Genomic DNA, 17,964 nt, shown 5'->3' on the forward strand with positions numbered 1-17,964 from the left:
TTCAAACAGCCTAGAGAGAAGTGGTGAGACTCCCAATGGGGACACCATCAATTTCTATGGACAACACAAAACTGTGTGCAGGATTCTACAGACTTTCTGAATCTTCCTAATGAGTTTTATTTTCTTTCTTTTTGTTGTTGTTGTTTATTTGTTTGTTTTTTTGGTGCGTAGCCCGGGAACCTCACGAGTTTTCTTAGCTAGCACAGAAAATGGACAAACAAATGTGCCTTGTGGCCTACTGCAATTTGCTTTTCTAATAACAAATATGTACCTTAGAATGGATGTCATAGACTGTCATACAAAGATTCTTGCCATTCCGAATAAACCATGGCACCTGGTCCATGAACACATGTGAAAATAATGAAAGTCGAGAGACTGAATGTGAACTTCTTAGTAGGGCAAAAATAATAATAAAAGCTACCAGAGGTCAAAGAGGGACAACAAGAAAGACAGGGACATAGAAAGGGAATGGACTGACTATTCTTGGGAGGGAAAGGGGTGTGGGAGATGCGGGAAGAGACTGGACAAAAATTGTGCACCTATGGATGAGGACAATGGGTGGGGAGTGAGGGCGGAGGGTGGGGTGGGAATTGGGTGTTTGAAATGGAATAAAAACTTGTTCTCTAACCATTGGTTGCAATTCTATTTACTCATTAGCTACTCTTTGCAACAAGGCTTTGAAAAAGGAGTGTTCTGTTTGTTTGTTTGTTGCTGATGGTAGAATGAGCAATCCTTACTTTTCAGCAGCTCTGAGTTTAATGATAACAATGGAAAGCAGGAGTAGTGATATAAAAGGAAATCTTTTTTTATAATTGACAAGTAACATCATAAGATGTGATGGAATATATCTTCAGAAATTTTATGAGACAATGCCTCTCTAGCCACACCTTATCATCGAATCACTTTTTGCTAGGGCATTGAAGAGATCTGATTTTTACAAAAAAAGAACAATATGATGGTCTTTAATTGCTTCTAATATGAGGGAAGCACGCATTTCATAATTACTGCTGTGTTCTGCCTAGGGAAACAGGACAGGGCTTTCAACAGCTATAGTCGCTTGTGGATGCATGTGCCACTGCTACTTCAAGTTATTGGATGCATTTGAGCCTCCGAGTTTTTATTCCATTTCAAACATTATCTGTACTTTTCAATAAAGAACCAATGATGTCAGGAAAAAGTCTCCTCTTGACAACTGGTTGTTTCACTCTTCTCTTGTTGAATGATAACACCATATTAACAGAATTTTACTATACTTACAGAAGCAACTAAGACCCTGCGTGTACAAGGCCCGACCTCGGGAGGCAGGGGCACAGCCAACATCTGAGAGGAAGGCCTCTTGACCAGTGGGCAGAGTCTCCATGCCTGGGACAATAGCCCCAGCAACCTGTCAGCAGCCCTGAATGGAAGAGCAAGAAGATGGGATAGAATGTCAATGGAGAAGAATGCCATTTTGTCATTCTGTTTCTGTGTGAAATAAAGTTTGATCTTAATGTTCTCACCCCTGGTTCATTCACAGTAGTCTGCTTTCAGCCACACCCATCCTGCAGCAAAGTCCAGTTGATCAGAGAGCACGCTCTACCATGGAGACTCATAGTGCAACTCTGGAACAAGAGGGGATCCCTTAAGTGAGCCATCCCTACCACCAGGACCTCAACATGGGCTCTAAATCAAGGGTTTGTGGGTGATGTTTCCATCAGCAATGTAAGGAATCTCTCTACCTTCCCTTCTTCCTCTCTCTCCTTCCCACCCCCTCCTGATTTTCAGCCCAAAGATAAGAGTGTTTTCTCTTGTTTTGTTATTTTTTTAAAGATCTAGGTAATTACCAAAAAAGAAAACAAAACACTTCTTTGTTAATAGGATGCCTACCAACTTTTCACTAGCAAAAAACATCAAACAACAAAAAAGTTTAAAGAAAATTTACAATTATCTTTTTGGTTCAAATAATGGTAAAAAGTAGAAATCTAATAGAATAAAAATGATAAGAGATTTTTAATTTTCTGAAATAGGTATTTACTGAGTGCTTATTGGAGCCATTTACCATGCTGCACAGTTTCTGTTTAGAGTGTGACTTAGTCCTCACAACAACTCTGAGGTCCCCAGGACCACCTTTCATTTACAATGAGGAAACTAGCTCCCAGTGCCCTGCTCAGGGTCACATAATTACTACATGACAGAGCTGGCATTCATACGCAGACCTTTTGAACTTCATTACGCCAAGTTGCCATGAGGTATTATTATCAATGTTGGCATTACAAAAACACATTTCTGAATCTGAGATGATCATTATCTCAATACAAAAACCCTTATTAAATATCTTATTGTGTTTGATGCTGTTCTGAGTACTGCTCAGGGTAAACTATGACAGAGTCAAGCACTGGCATTGGCTATTAGGCAGCCTGAATCCAAAAGCTGGAAATTTACTTAAGTTATCAACATCCCTGTGTCCTCATCTAAAATATCCTAGCTAATAAAAGAGTTATATGCAAATTGATCATCACTCCAACACACAAGATGGCTGCCCCCATATGGCCAAAGATGAATACCACAAGATGGTCGGTAGGGGAGGGCAGTTGGAGGCAACCAGGCTGGCAGGGGAGGGCAGTTAGGGGTGAGCAAGCCTGCAGGGGAGGGCAGTTAGGGGTAACCAGGCCTACAGGGAAGGGCAGTTGGGGGCAATCGGGCCAGCAGGGGAGCAGTTAGGTGTTGATCAGGCTGGCAGGGTAGTGGTTAGGGCAGCCGTGGGCAAACTACGGCCCGTGGGCGGGATCTGGCCCGTTCAGCTGCTCTATCCAGCCCGCGGAGCCGAAAGAGTGGAGGGTTCTCTTGCTCTCCCCTCCGCCCCTTCACCAGCAGCAGTGTTAACATGTATTAGTTCACACAAACACTCCATCCATGCTTTTGTTCCTGCCCTCCGGTCCAGTTTAAGAACCCATTGTGGCCCTCGAGTCAAAAAGTTTGCCCACCCCTGGGTTAGGGGGTGATCAGGCTGACAGGCAGAAGCTGTTAGGGGAAATCAGGCAGACAGGCAGGCGAGCAGTTGGAAGCCAGCAGTCCAGGACTGTGAGAGGGATGTCCCAGATTGGAGAGGGTGCAGGCTGGGCTGAGGGACACAGCCCCCCGCATCCCCACCCCCCGCATGAACTTCGTACACCAAGCCTCTAGTTAGGTAAATAATATGCTCACATTATATGTGTCTGGTGAGACTTAAAAGAGTCAATTCCTTTAACTGATAATGCTTAGCACATGACAACCATTTAGAAAAGGGTAGCTATTATTGCATTACTGGAACACAACTGTGTTATTTTTTGAATTTAACTCTGGGGGAAAATATTTTGTCAGACAAATACATGTGTTTAACAGAGCATATATCCCTTTTGCCTTTGCAGCCATACACATGTTTCTAAGGTTGTAATCAGCTCATATCAAGTGGCCGGTAACAGCTACTCCATCATTTTCAATTCCACAGTTCCCAACCTGGCTGCACATTAGAATAACCGAGGAAGCTCTAGACCATAGGAAGCCAAATCTCTGTGAGTTGTTCTGAGTATCAGTATTTTTCAAAAGTTCTCCATTTATTCTAATGCATCAAAAGGTGAGAACAATTGATTTAGGCCTACTGTGCTTCCATTTAATCCAGGTTTACAATGTTCTTCTTTATTGTCTTTCAAATCTTTTTTTAAATAGGAAGGTTATATGATTCACAAGGCATGAATGGATGGATGGATGGATGGATGGATGGATGGATGGATGGACAGATGGACAGACAGTTAACTAAGCATTATATTCACTAGGTTTGTTGCAATAAAAATGAAGAGTACAAGATGGGTATGAATGGCCTTTCAAAGACTTACAAACAAATTATTTACTGAGTCTGACAAGTGAAGGACAGGAATAAGTCAAAGATGACAAAAGTGTTCCAATCTAGGTGCCTAAGGGAATAGTAATGCCATTAACACAAACAAGAAAACTGGAAGCTGATCTGTGCTTCCTAGTAACTCTAACAACCAGACTGACCCCAAATGCACATAATTTAAGGTATTTCAACAACTGACTGAGCATATGAAATCATTATGGATGTAAAACACTACTAGGACCCACCTCAAATTATTTCATTTACTGAAATATCTGTGGCACCTGCCATATTAACAGGAAAGTACCATTAGATACTCATGGACTAAGCTTGTGAAAAATAAGTGAGAAAACTGCAATTACAGGACTCCTCCCATCAAAAAAGAACAGAAAGGAGAGAAATTATTTTCTGAAAGTAATCTTAACTTCTATTTGATTGATGAATTAGAAGCCTGAAACTAGCAAAAGATCTTCATTATGGCAGCTTTTCTGTCTCCTATCTTCCCTAGATGGCATTTCTGAGTGTGTGGAAATACCACTATTATTAAAACCGGATAAAATAGTAGCTCTTGGAAAGAAGGAAAGTACTAGCTTTTTTACATAAGTAATATTAACCAACTGGGAGCTTTTGTCAAATTAGCTAAACAGGAATTGTCTCCAAGAAGCCCCTTTTCTGTATGGTTCTGGGTTAGCTTTGTTCAAAGGAGACATTTGTGTGTGAACAAGAAGATGGAATGAAGCAGAGCTATGACTCTCGGGAAGTCAAACAGTGAGATGCAGTGAGTGAGGACTCAGAGGCAAGAGATCAGGCCTGGCCTCATCCTTCCTTCTTTGGAGAGTAGCTCTCTCCCCCACCGCTGGCCATGTTGACCTACAGCCACAGGAGGCGCTCTAGGGCAACAACCTTCTGTGGGTTTCTTCACTAACTCCCCTCATAGTTCCTCTGGCAGCTGGATGTGCCTATGCAGATTTCAAAATCCATTCATGGGAGGGGAGTCCTTCAGCCCTGCCTGCACCCTCTTCAATCCGGGTCCCCTCAAGGGATGTCTGACTGCCAGATATCCCTTTAGCAATCCAGTACTGCTGGCTCTTAACTGCTCACCTGCCCACCTGCCTGATTGCCCCTAACCACTCTGCCTGCCTGCCTGATTGCCCCTAACTACTGTTACCTGCAGGCCTGATCATGCCTAACTGCTCACCTGCCGGTCTGATCACTTCTAACCACATCTGCCTCGTCCCTCACCACTGTGGCTTTGTCTGCAAGGAAGACTGGATGACCGAAAGATATCCGGTTGATCCAGTCTAATTAGCATATTACCCATTTATTAGTATTGGTCGGTCGCCCGATGCATGAAAATTTGTGCAAGAATAGGCCTTACTTCCCCCAGCTGCTGGCACCAGCTTCCCTCCTGCATCTGAGACCCGGGCTGGCTTCCCTCAGGCCCTGGCTTCATCTGGAAGAACGTCCAGAAGGATTTCTGGTATAATTTGCATATTACCCTTTTATTATTATTATTTTTTACCTTTAAATAATAACTTTATTTTTTTTCTTTAATTAAATCTTTATCGTTCAGATTATTACAGTTGTTCCTCTTTTTCCCCCCATAGCTCCCCTCCACCCGGTTCTCACCCTCCGCCCTCAACACCCACCCCCAACTGTCCTCATCCATAGGTGCACGATTTTTGTCCAGTCTCTTCCGCATCCCCCACACCCCTTCCCTCCCCCCCGCCCCCCCGCAGGAATAGTCAGTCCACTCCCTTTCTATGCCCCTGATTCTATGATAATCGCCAATTTATTCTGTTCATCAGATGATTTATTCACTTGATTTTTTGATTCACTTGTTGATAGATGTGTATTTGTTGTTCGTAATTTGTATCTTTACCTTTTTCTTCTTCTTCCTCTTCTTAAAGGTTACCTTTCAGCATTTCATATAATACTGGTTTGGTGGTGATGAACTCCTTTAGCTTTTCCTTATCTGTGAAGCTTTAACTGACCTTCAATTCTGAATGATAGCTTTGCTGAATAAAGTAATCTTGGTTGTAGGTTCTTGGCATTCATCACTTTGAATATTTCTTGCCACTCCCTTCTGACCTGCAAAGTTTCTGTTGAGAAATCAGTTGACAGTCGTATGGATATTCCCTTGTAGGTAACTGAGTTTCTTTCTCTTGCTGCTTTTAAGATTCTCTCTCTGTCTTTTGCTCTTGGCATTTTAATTATGATGTGTCTTGGTGTGGTCCTCTTTGAATTCCTTTTGTTTGGAGTTCTCTGCGCTTCCTGGACTTATAAGTCTATTTCTTTCACCAGGTAGGGGAAGTTTTCTGTCATTATTTCTTTGAATAGGTTTTCAATATCTTGCTCTCTTTCTTCTTCTGGCATCCCTATAACTCGGATGTTGGTACACTTGAAGCTTTCCCAGAGGCTCCTTACTCTATCTTCGTATTTTTGGATTATTTTTTCATCTTGTTTTTCCAGTTGGGTGTTTTTTGCTTCTTCATATTTCAAATCTTTGACTTGATTCTTGCGATCCTTTAGTCTGCTGTTGGAACTCTGCATAATATCCTTTATTTCAGTCAGTGTCTGCTTAATTTCTAGTTGGTTCTTTTTTATAACCTCAAGGGTCTCACTAGATTTCTTAAGGATCTCACTACATTTATCGGCGGTCTCACCAGAGTATTTGAGGGTCTTACTGAATTTATCGGTGGTTTCTAGAAAGTTCTTGAAAAACCTTTAAAGTGTGGTTTTGAACTCTATATCCAGTAGTTTGCTTTCCTCCATTTCTGTCATTTGTGCTCTGTTTCTTTGTCTCCGCATTTTTTATGCTTCCCTGTGTTGGTAGAGTGGCTTTGTGTGCTAGGTGTCCTAAAGGGCCCAGTAGCTCAGCCTCCCTAATTACCTGAGGTGGACACTCTTAGTGAATCCCTTTGTGAGCTTTGTGCACAGTCTTGCTGTAGTTAAGCCTTGATTGTTGTAGGTATCAGTGGGAGGAATTGACCTCCAGGCCAATTGGCTGTGAGAATCAGCTGTGTCTCCGGTGGGAGAACTTCTGTGCTGAAGATACCCTTCTGAGGCAAGACTTGCTTCAGTGGGGCTTTGGTGCTCACTGAGTCTGCCCCCTGAGTGTGTTTCTTATGGATCTGAGGAGTTTTAATCTGGATGGTCCCACTCTGACCACTGGGTACACTGGCTCTTGGAGCTCTAAGGAGGTGCTAATTTAGCCTCTGCCTGAGTCTACCCAGCAGGAGCTACGAAGAGATCTGCAGATTTCCCTTCCTTGTTTGGGGTTTGGAGATGTCCAAATGAGGACCAGCTGTGAAGCAATGCAAGCTGCTCTGGGGCCTTGGGCCTTCTCTTGGAAGTTCTGGGTCTGTCTTGCCCAGCTGCAGTTTGTTAGGTAATTTTCAAATTGCAAAGGGCCAGGGCATTCATATGCAAAAGCCTCTGTTGAAGCTTGGGTGGGGTGGGGTCTCAGGGAATCAACAGGGTGGAGCATGCAGCTATGGCTGATCCTCAGCCCTGCCCTAAGGGGCGCCAGGTCTCATTTCCAGAGTAATCGCTGCAAGCAGCTTTGAGAGAAAGCTGCCCTCAAGTTTTGAGTTCCACCCTATGCCAGACAGTCCAGTTTCTCCCTGTAAGAGTCTGGGTCCCCAGAGACTCACCCGGAACTGCAGTTCAGAGCAGCCGGGGGCTTGTGACTCCCTCCCGATTCAAAAAGCCAGCCGCGTCCTCAGTTGCCAGCTCTTGCCATGTGCGCCTCCGTACCTCTGCACTTTTGCACCTCCTCTGAGTCTCAGTTTGCTTTTCTCTTTCCTTCTAGTTGTAGAATTTCCACTCAGCCAGCCTTCCTGTTGTTCTGGATGATGTCCTTTTTCTCTTTGAGTTGTATTTTTGAATTTGTTGTTGGAGGCAGCAATTTCAGGTTTTTACCTATGCTGCCATCTTGGTTTCTCGCTACCCTTTTATTATATAGGACAGCATGACCCTTGTGCTGGAAGGAGCCATTATTATAAAAGACAATAAGTAAAATTTCCCTTTGCTCTGGACGGTGTCACAGTCTCTATCTCCAGGGGCTGTTCTTTGTACAAACAGCTTTGAAAGATAGTCTCAAACCCCCAGCTCCCTGCCATCACTGGCTCCGCCCCTGCACAGGCCTAATGCCTCTTACCAAGGCGTTAGGCCTGGGCAGGGGACCCCCAGCTCCCACAATCATCGGATCCGCCCCTGCTCCCCGTGATCACCGGCTCTGCCCCTGCCCCTGCCATCGCCGGCTCCCTCCCTGCTCCCCATCTTCGTGGGCTCTGCCACTGCCCAGGCCTAAAGCCTCTGACCAAGGTGTTAGGCTTGGGCAGGGGACCTCCAGCTCCCTGTCATCACCGGCTCCGCCCCTGCTCCCCATGATTGCTGGCTCCCTCCCTGCTCCCACCATTGTCGGCTCCACCCTGTCCAGGCCAAATGCCTCTGACCAAGGTGTTAGGCCTGGGCAGGGGACCTCCAGCTCCCTGCTATCGCTGGCTCCACCCCTGCTCCCTGTGAATGCTGGCTCTGTCCCTGCTCCCTGCCATAACTGGCTCCCTTCCTGCTCCCCACCATCCCAGGCTCCTACCCTGCTCCCCATGATCATCAGCTCCACCCATGCCCAGGCCTAACGCCTGTGGCCGAGGAGCATTAGACCTGGGCAGAGGACCCCCAGCTCCCTGCAATTGCCGGCTCCACCCCTGCTCCTGATGATCACAGGCTCTGCACCTGACCCAGATCCCGCAATTGCTGGCTCTGCCCCTACTCCCCACCATCGCTGGCTCCCTCCCTGCTCCTCGACATCGCTGGCTCTGCTCCTGCCCAGGCCTAATGCCTGTGGCCAAGGCATTAGGCCTGGTCAGGGGACCCCTCAGCTCTGATTGCAGGCTCTGATTGCTGCTGGGCACCTATGTATGCAAATTAACTGCAATCTTTGGTTAATTTGCATACTCATCTGATTGGCTGGTGGGCATAGGGAAGGTATGGTCAATTTGCATGTTTGTATATTATTAGGTAAGATAGAGGCCTGGTGTACAGGTGAGGGCTGGCTGGTTTGCCCTGAAGGGTGTCCCAGATCAGGGTGGGGGTCCCACTGGGGTGCCTGGCCAGCCTGAGTGAGGGGCTGAGGGCTGTTTTCAGGCTGGCCACACCCCTTTCAGGGTGGGGGTCCCTACTGGGATGCCTGGCCAGTCTGGGTGAGGGGCTGATGGCTGTTTTCTGGCTGGTCAATTCCCCCGGGGGAGACCCTCACCCCATGGGAGTGTGGCCAGCCTGGGTGAGGGGCTAAGGGCAGTTTGCAGGCTGGCCACACCCCCTTCAGGGTGGGGGTCCCCACTGGTGTGCCTGGGCAGCCTGGGTGAGGGGCTGAGGGCGGTTTTCAGTCTGGCCACACCCCCTTCAGGGTAGGGGTTTCTACTGGGGTGTCTGGTCATCCTGGTGAGGGGCTGAGGGCCGTTATCAGGAATCAGGTATCTGGGATTTATTTAACTTCTATAATTGAAACTTTTAGCCTTGGTCTGGCTCAAAGCCTTGGTTGCCCCTGGCAACCCAGGTTCCCAGGCCCTCCTTGAGTGAAGGCCTTGCGTGGCTGGAAACAGATATCTGGGATTAATTTATCTTCAATAATTGAATCTTTCTAGCTTTGAGCAGAGCTCAGGGCTGGCCAGGGTAGGCAGGAAGCTTGGCTTCCTCCATCACTGAGGACAACCAAAGCCTCCTGCTCACTCAAGCTCCATGGCTGCCGCCATTTTGTGATGAAGTGATGGTTAAATTGCATATTACTCTTTTATTAGATAGGATAGCCAGGACACCCAGAAAGAACCTGCATGCCAGAAAGAATACATGGAGGTGAAGATATATCTACCCCCGGCTGCCCTGATAACCATCTTGTGAAAAATCACGAGACCCCTCTCCATTCCCAGGTGAGGAGATCAGGGCTGTTCCATTCCACATCATTGACCACTCACTGGCTCAGGACTGCCAAGAAGCTTTCCCAAAGCCAGTAAGAAGGTTCACCAATGCTAAACATCACTTCCTAGTGTAACGGAATATGGGGGGGGGGGGGGGGGGCTGGCAGGAACATGCAACCTAGTTCAGCATCGGGTTAAAACTGTAGTCTTATATGTCAACTCTGAGTGACTTGGGCAGAGCTTCAGAGCCTAACCCCAGGGCCCCGCCATAGCTGACTTGGGCGAAGCTGCGGAGTTGCAGAGCATGACCCAAGGCTCTGCCAAGACTGACTTGGACAGAGCTACAGGGTCCTCAGGAGCCCGCCACAGGAGGAAATATATAGGTCAGAGCCTCCCTACAAGTTCAGTTCAGGCTTTGGATCCAGAATTCCCCTGGACTAGCAGATCTGCGAAATAAAGGTTAAACTTTCCTCCCTCAGAATGCCAGCTGATCATTCTCCCGTGCATTCTGCCACAACACTAGATCAGACAGTTCCCCAGGACAGAATATCTCTCCTACTCACCATCGTTCTGTATTCTCCTGACCATTGCCACCCTAGCACTTTCACCGGGTCCCTGAAATGTCTGTCTCATCTGAAGCTACCCCAGTAACTGGGTGGCATCACTAGCATTGTGTCAGTATTCAAGATTCAATAAAGCAAGGGGAAGAAAAGGCATGGCTCTCATGAGTACCCCTAAGTTTTAGCAAAACAATATTGTAGGAAAAGCTTATTCTCATCCTTGGTGGCTTTTCCCCGTCCCATTGCTTTCCTTTCACAGCATCTGGCTTTCCCAGGACTCTCCATATTGGACATGAACAATACAGCAATAATTGAAAGACTTAATGAAGGAACTCAACTCATTGAAGCATAAAACAGTTTTTGTTTTAATCAATAGCATTCCCCCAACCCACCTTTGTGAGAGCCCCTTAATAACACCTTGGCCAGATTTCATAGTATTCCAGTTATTGTAAGCTGCAGTGGAGTGGAACTCTTTGAGTATTTAAAAGCTATTGTTGTTAATATTGAAAGTTTGATATAAAAAAAAAGTCAAAATGTGTCCCTTCCACTCTTAGCACTCCCTAAGCCAATCTGGACTCTGGAGAAGTGTTGTCTGCTTTTTGTATGGTAAACCCTGACCTTTCCCTCTTTCTTTGAACTCCTTCCAGGTTCTGTCTGGTGTCATCCTAGTTCTCAACCTTGACTGCACATTTGATTCATCTTAGAATTTCAAATTTACCAATGCCTGGGTTTAATACCCAGAGATCCTGGTTGAATTGCTCTCAGGGGAGGCCTGGACATAAGGACTTTTCAAAGCTCCTCAGGCGATTCTAGCCAAGGCTGAGCACCATTGCTGTGGACACTTACAGACACTCACTGCAGAGGAGAGAGCAGGGAGGGAGATGCTGTCTCAGTGGGAAGGGAATCTGGGCTGATTCCCTCTGGTCTGATGTTCCTGGGTTCTCCTGGTATGATGGATCCATATAGGTATATTGATTTATTTGGAGGAATAGGGCTGAGGGGTCAGCTTAATTCCAGCTCTGTGCCCCAATGCTGAGCCCCTCTCCCAATGGTGTATTCCCTTTAACCCCTTCTCTGGGATGGGTGGGCACCAAATGGCTTGAATTCTACCCTCACTACAGTTCTCTTCCACAGGAACCAATAGTAATTTTGGCATGTTTTAAGAGCCATGGAGAATGGAAATGATAGCTGGTGCCCTCAACTTCTTCTCAGGCACAATAATAATAAGAAAAAAAATAATAATCAATAGCATAATTTATTCAGCACCTCAATGTGTTCCAAGAATTGTATTATTTACTTTATATGTTTTCTTATTTAATTATCATACAATCCTGCTAGGAGGCATTAATCCCCATTTTAAACATGAGGAAACAAAGGCTCAGAGATGTTTCATAGCTGACCCAGCATCACACAGGAAGAGGATAACAACAGACAGTTGAAATTCAGATCTGACTCCAAAGCAACAGCCTCTTAATCATTTTATTCTACCTGAACTCAGGTCCTCCCTTAAATAATATAGCTGTTTTCTGCTACAGACTTATAGTGCTATAATCCAACAAGGAGACTGATGGTGGCAATCCCTGGCTGAAACAGGCTGGCAGATGGAGGAAAATTACTTTACTGCTAACCTGACCCCCCACAACAATGAATGAGGCAGTGCTTATGGTCAAAAACACTTTGGACCTGGTACCTACTAGAAATAAAGAGATTTGTGCAGCTCACAGTTTCACCCACTAATCAGAGTCATGTCTCAACTTTCTGTCCCCAGGACCCATTAATCATTTACAGCATATTGACAACGATGTTAACCTGGGGGTCAAGGTAAACTGAGAGAAGCCACCGCTTTCCAATATTGTCATAAGAGTGTACCAAGGAACACGGAAGGCCGATGGACCTTTGGAATTAGCAGGGCTGTGTTGAGACAGCGGTGGCTCAAAGCAATTTCCTGACCTAATAGCCTCAAAGGAAATGTTTACTGAACCTTACTAATCTTTACTGATCTTTATTGACCTTAGAGATGGTCTGTCTGCTACCTGTTAGCCGTGTTTTACTGAAGACAAGATGTATATAAAAAATTGAATAAAAAGTGGATAAGGCCAGGATTCAGTGTGCCTCTCCAAGAGAGATGTGTCCACCTGGGCCCCCATGCCTTCTAAATTCGTATTTCTTGTATAGTATTTTCATTTGTGCGTCGGCCCCTTCTTCAGATCCTGAACCCCATCTGCAAAAGGTTGTGGCATTCTGGTGCCATGAATAGGAATCTGGAGGAAAAAATTAGGCTTAGCAAAAAACGAAGTGAAAAAGGAAAAGTGGAAATTCACCACAAAGGTGGTAAGTTCACTGTACACAAACCCATGCCAGCTTAGAAGTCATGACCGTAAGTAGACGAGGAATGTTTTGATTCAACCAGATTATAATGGGAAGACTTCGAGTAAAAGGCAAAAACATCATTGTAAATTTTTAGCTTGCATGCTCAAGGATAAAGGAATTAAGGTGTCAAAATGTACTCTCTTAAATCAGGCTCAAGGAAAAGGAGTGCCCTTGACATCTTTATCTCTGTGGGTTCTTGTTCAAACTGCAGTATGCCCATTCCTATTGGGGATCAAAATTCTGTAAAACCTAAGGCCCTGGATCCTCTGCCTCTAGTGTAGAAAGGCTCATCCACTAGAGAAAAAGGGGCTAACAGTCCTTTTACAAAAAGACTCTTTAATGCTTTGTCTGACAATTACCATGTGACACCCTGGGACTGGCAGATTTTAGCTAATACAACTTTAGAGGCCAGTCAGTGCTTTGGAGAGCAGAATAGGATAAGATCTGTGAACAACAGGCTGAGATCGGGGCCACATTCTGGCTGTAAGGCCCAGGCAATGTAAAACATCTGAAAGATCCATGAAAAGAACTCTGATTTATTAAGTCTTGTCTACGTTTTTTCCGGGCTGTCTGCTGATTGTTTTATCTGTATTTTTTGTTTGGTTTAATGTGTTTATTGTTCATCTATTAAGCATGTCTTTAATTTCATAGAAAAGTAACAATAGATGGTCAGGCCTTTACTAAATTTCCCCAGAGCAAATGGAATGTGGCAACGGGGAGAAACAATATCAGCGGTACACATGGCCAATAACACAGATTTATAGGAAAACTCCCTAGACAAAGTAGAGGTAAATAAAAAAGGCCCCAGCCCATTAATTACTAGGTCTCCTAGTGATTCTATAAAGTGAACGACCACTCTCAGGAGTGTTCTTAAAAGTCTCATTTTCACCATGTTTTTATTTCCCAGTCCATCATTTGAAATTTGGATAGATGAGACATTTCTCACAATTTAGAAATTAGTCTGCGGTTTCTGTACCTATGAAGAGAAAAAGGCTACCTTAAGAGAAGGCGTGCCCTGCTCAATTTGGGGTGGCTTCTTGGCCCAAGTTTCAACTTTTCATGAATACTATACAATAGGCACCAGACTTTTTTTCTTTAAAAGATGCCAAAAATGATGCAAGGAAAATACACAGGCTATGTTTGGGCAACAAGATTAGTGTTTCTATAATAATGGGTAATTCTTTTTTTTTTTTTTTAAGACAAGAACTGATTTTACTTGTATGGGGGATATAAAACCAAAAGCAATAAATGAACAAATAAACTCACAGATACAAACAACAGAATGGTGGTTACCAAAGTGGAAAGGGGTGAGGTGCTGGGGTCCAACCCCAGCAGGTCCAGGGGTACCCAAAGGTGTGGACGGAGTCGGCGAAAAAGGAATGACATGGAGACAGCATTCAGTTGATCAGCGGCCTAGCCAGGATCTCTAGCCAAGTTCTGGTTAGGATCTCTACCCAAGTTCTGTCTAGAATCTCCAGCCAAGTTCAGTGTCTAGGTTCTCCAGCCAAGTTTAGTCACCAGGTTCTCTAGCCAGATTCTCCAGCCAGGTTCTATCCAGGTTCTCCTGCCAAGTTCTGTTGCCAAGTTCTGTCCAGGTTCTGTTGCCATGTTCTCTCGCTAGGTTTTCCAGCCAGGTTCTGTCGCCAGGTTCTGTCCAGGTTCTCCTGCCAGGTTCTGTAGCCAGGTTCTGCCCAGGATCTTTTGCCATGTTCTCTCCAGCGAAGTTCTTCTGTCTCTAGGTTCTGTGTCTAGGTTCTGTGTCCTGTTGTCTTGTTACATCTGTATTTATACCAGTTGATTCCAATCCTATCAATCTCTATTCCAAAGGTAAGGGCATTTCTTATCTCCATTCCAGGGAGTAAAGATTATGTAGCTTAAGCATGATTGTTCGTAGTTAAAGTGATTAATTACCCGCCTGGCACTTAGTTAAGGGGTTTTATTCCCTCCCTAACTTCAGGGGGAAATCCCTACCTGGGGAAACAACCTTTCTCAGAGAGGTGACCTTGGTTAAAACACATAGTGCCAAGAAGGTGAGCAAACATATTAAGAACAGTATGCCATATATGCCAGGTCCCTTGAAACAGCAAGGATGGACTGGCTCCCAGCAAATTCCCCCTTTTTTATTTTTTAAAAGCAGGCATTAAAAAGAAAAACCCGAAATGCTCTCTTGTATCCATTTTAAGAGTAGGATTGGCGCTTTCCGCTATTACATGAGTCCTGATCTATCACCCCAGGGAGAGCTTGCCAATCCTACACTTTCCCGGGGTGGAAAGGCTGCAGTGGGGTTAAGGATAAGGCTCCTTGGGCCTACCTTCTCCCATGCCTTTACATTTACCTTTCCTTCCTCAGAAAAGCATGGACATACTTCTTGTATAAAACGTTCTGTCTGACTGGGCGTAACCTTAATTCCTCTGCTAGCAAGCATATGTGCTAAAAGATCAAGACAGAGTCTTATTTCTTTAGACTCAGTATGGCACATCTTCTCAATCTAAGAATCAATAGAGTCTTTCTTTGGACTCAGTATGGCACATCTTCTCAATCTAAGTTCTATACTATCCACCTTCTTACCCTACTTATCCTCTATAGGGGGGTCTGCAGTACCCTGGTGGAGTCCTAACCATCCCGAGTGTGGGGTTCTCAATTGGGGGGGGTTACCTAGGGGAATCCTGTTCCAGGGGTTCCCAAAGGTGTGGACGGAGTCGGCGAAGACTATCCACCCTCTTCCTACGGTGGAGTCCTATCCATCCCGAGAGTGGGGCTTACCTAGGGGTCCCTGTTCGGGTGCCAGATGTTGAGGTCCAACCCCAGCGGGTCCAGGGGTCCCCAAAGGTGTGGACGGCGTCGGCAAAGAAGGAATGACATGGAGACAGCGTTCAGTTGATCAGCAGCCTAGCCAGGATCTCTAGCCAAGTTCTGGTCAGGATCTCCAGCCAGGTTCTGTGTCCATGTTCTCTTGCTAGGTTCTGTCTCTAGGTTCTGTCCAGGTTCTCCAGCCAGGTTCAGTCACCAGGTTCTAGTCAGGTTCTCTTGCTATGTTCTATCCAGGTTCTGTAGCCAGGTTCTGTCTCTAGGTTCTGTGGCCAATTTCTGTCCAGGATCTTTTGCCATTTTCTCTCCAGAGAAGTTCTTCTGTCTCTACACAGGTTCTGTGTAGGTTCTGTGTCTAGGTTCTGTGTCGGTAATTCTTGAATAATAATGGACCATATTCCAAGGTTGCCTCACAGGTCATGGGGGCACTCCTGTTTTGTTGTGTGTTCTTTTTTTAAAAAAAAAAAAATAACAATACTGTAATATTAAAGTCACTGAAAGCCAGTAAGTTATCTTTGTTATAGAATTTGCCAAAGAAAATGCCTTGGATAATCATAATTGGATTTAAAATATCAAAGTTGTTAAAACATAAATAGATGTAATTAAAATGAAGAATTTGTAATAAAGATTTTCATTAATAATTATAAATATAATAATAATGAAAGTCCAGTCACTCAAGAGGAGACTGACTATATGCTCTGTTAGAGGAAAAGGCCAGTCTCCATTCTTCCTGTAAAGGCAGAGAAGCCAAAGCAGTAACCTAAGATGTTATTTCTAAGGAAGAATGTAGCAGTTTAAACCCAAGGGGCTAGAGGCCTGCTCCCTCCTTCTACTGCCTTTTCTCTGGCCTCATATGCCTATACATAATTTTCCAAAGTCCTTGGTAACTTCAAGACTTTAGAAAAGCATTTATAATATGCAAACACAGTTGCTACAGCTGAATAATGGGGTAAGAAAGAATTCCTACTCTAGGGAGCTTACATTGTACTAGAAATTTAGACAAGATACAATTGATTGCTCCTTTTCTTTTCTTTCTTTTTTTTTTTATTAGTTAAGGTATTACAAATGTGTCCTCATCCCCCCCATTAACCCCCAACCTCCCCCCCACACACAAACTCATGCTCCCATCCCCCCGTTGTCCATGTCCATTGGTTTGGCTTATATACATGTATACAAGTCCTTCGGTTGATCTCTTCCCCTTACCCCTGCCGTCCCCTACTTTCCTTCTGGGGATTGATAGCCTGATCGCTGTTTCTCAGTCTTTGGGTCTGTCCCTTTTCATCAGTCTTTGTTGTTCTCTATAATCCACAAATGAGTGAGATCATGTGGTATTTATCTTTCTCTGACTGGCTTATTTCACTTAGCATAATGCTCTCCAGTTCCATCCATGCTGTTGCAAAAGGCAAGAGTTCCTTTTTTTTTACCGCAGCATAGTATTCCATTGTGTATATGTACCACAGTTTTCTAATCCACTCATCTGCTGATGGGCACTTAGGCTGTTTCCAAATCTTAGCTATGGTGAATTGTGCTGCTATGAACATAGGGGTGCATATATCCTTTCTAATTGGCGTTTCTGGTTTCTTGGGATATATTCCTAGTAGTGGGATCACTGGGTCAAATGGGAGTTCCATTTTTAGTCTTCTGAGGTAGCTCCATACTGTTCTCCACAGTGGCTGCACCAGTCTGCATTCCCACCAGCAGTGCAGAAGGGTTCCTTTTTCTCCACATCCTCTCCAACACTTGTTGTTTGTTGATTTGTTGATGATAGCCATTCTGACAGGTGTGAGATGATAACGCATTGTCGTTTTGATTTGCATCTCTTGTATAATTAGTGACTTTGAGCAGGTTTTCATATGTCTTTCTGCCTTCTGTATGTCCTCTTTCGAAAAGTGTCTATCTAGGTCCGTTGCCCATTTTTTTATTGGATTGTTTATCTTCCTTTTGTTAAGTTTCATGAGATCCCTGTAAATGTTGGAAATTAAACCCTTATCGGTGGGATCATTGGCAAATATGTTCTCCCATGTAGTGGGTCTTCTTGTTGTTTTGTTGATGGTTTCCTTTGCTGTGCAAAAGCTTTTTATTTTGATGTAGTCCCATTTGTTTATTTTCTCTTTAGTTTCCATTGCCCTAGCAGCATTATCAGAGAAGAAATTTCTTCGGCATATGTTTGCGATTTCCCTGCCTGTGGATTCCTCTAGTATTTTTATGGTTTCCCGTCTTACGTTTAAGTCTTTTATCTATTTTGAGTTTATTTTTGTGTATGGTGTGAGTTGGTGATCTAGTTTCATCCTTTTGCATGTATCTGTCCAATTTTCCCAACACCATTTATTGAAAAGACTGTCTTGACTCCATTGTATGCTCTTGCCTCCTTTGTCGAATATTAATTGGGCATAGTGGTTTGGGTCGATTTCTGGGGTCTCTATTCTATTCCATTGATCTATATGTCTGTTCTTGT

General features: G+C 44.6%; 1 protein-coding gene and 1 pseudogene across 2 annotated transcripts in view; both read left to right on the forward strand.

Moving 5' to 3' along the window:
- The window catches only part of LOC308516174 (kininogen-2-like), a 32,021-nt gene extending 30,524 nt beyond the window's left edge, over nucleotides 1-1,497 (forward strand). The window contains exon 10 of the mRNA XM_081087017.1: nucleotides 1,260-1,497. Coding sequence (XP_080943143.1) covers nucleotides 1,260-1,340 — 81 coding nt within the window. The 3' untranslated portion in view covers nucleotides 1,341-1,497. The remainder of the gene's footprint in view (nucleotides 1-1,259) is intronic.
- LOC308515343 (histidine-rich glycoprotein-like) overlaps nucleotides 1-17,964 on the forward strand; it is a 285,767-nt pseudogene that overhangs the window by 49,484 nt on the left and 218,319 nt on the right. The gene's annotated exons all lie outside the window — the stretch shown is intronic.

This window comes from Myotis nattereri (assembly GCF_964212035.1).
Source record: "Myotis nattereri genome assembly, chromosome: 3".
Taxonomy (NCBI): Eukaryota; Metazoa; Chordata; class Mammalia; order Chiroptera; family Vespertilionidae; genus Myotis; species Myotis nattereri.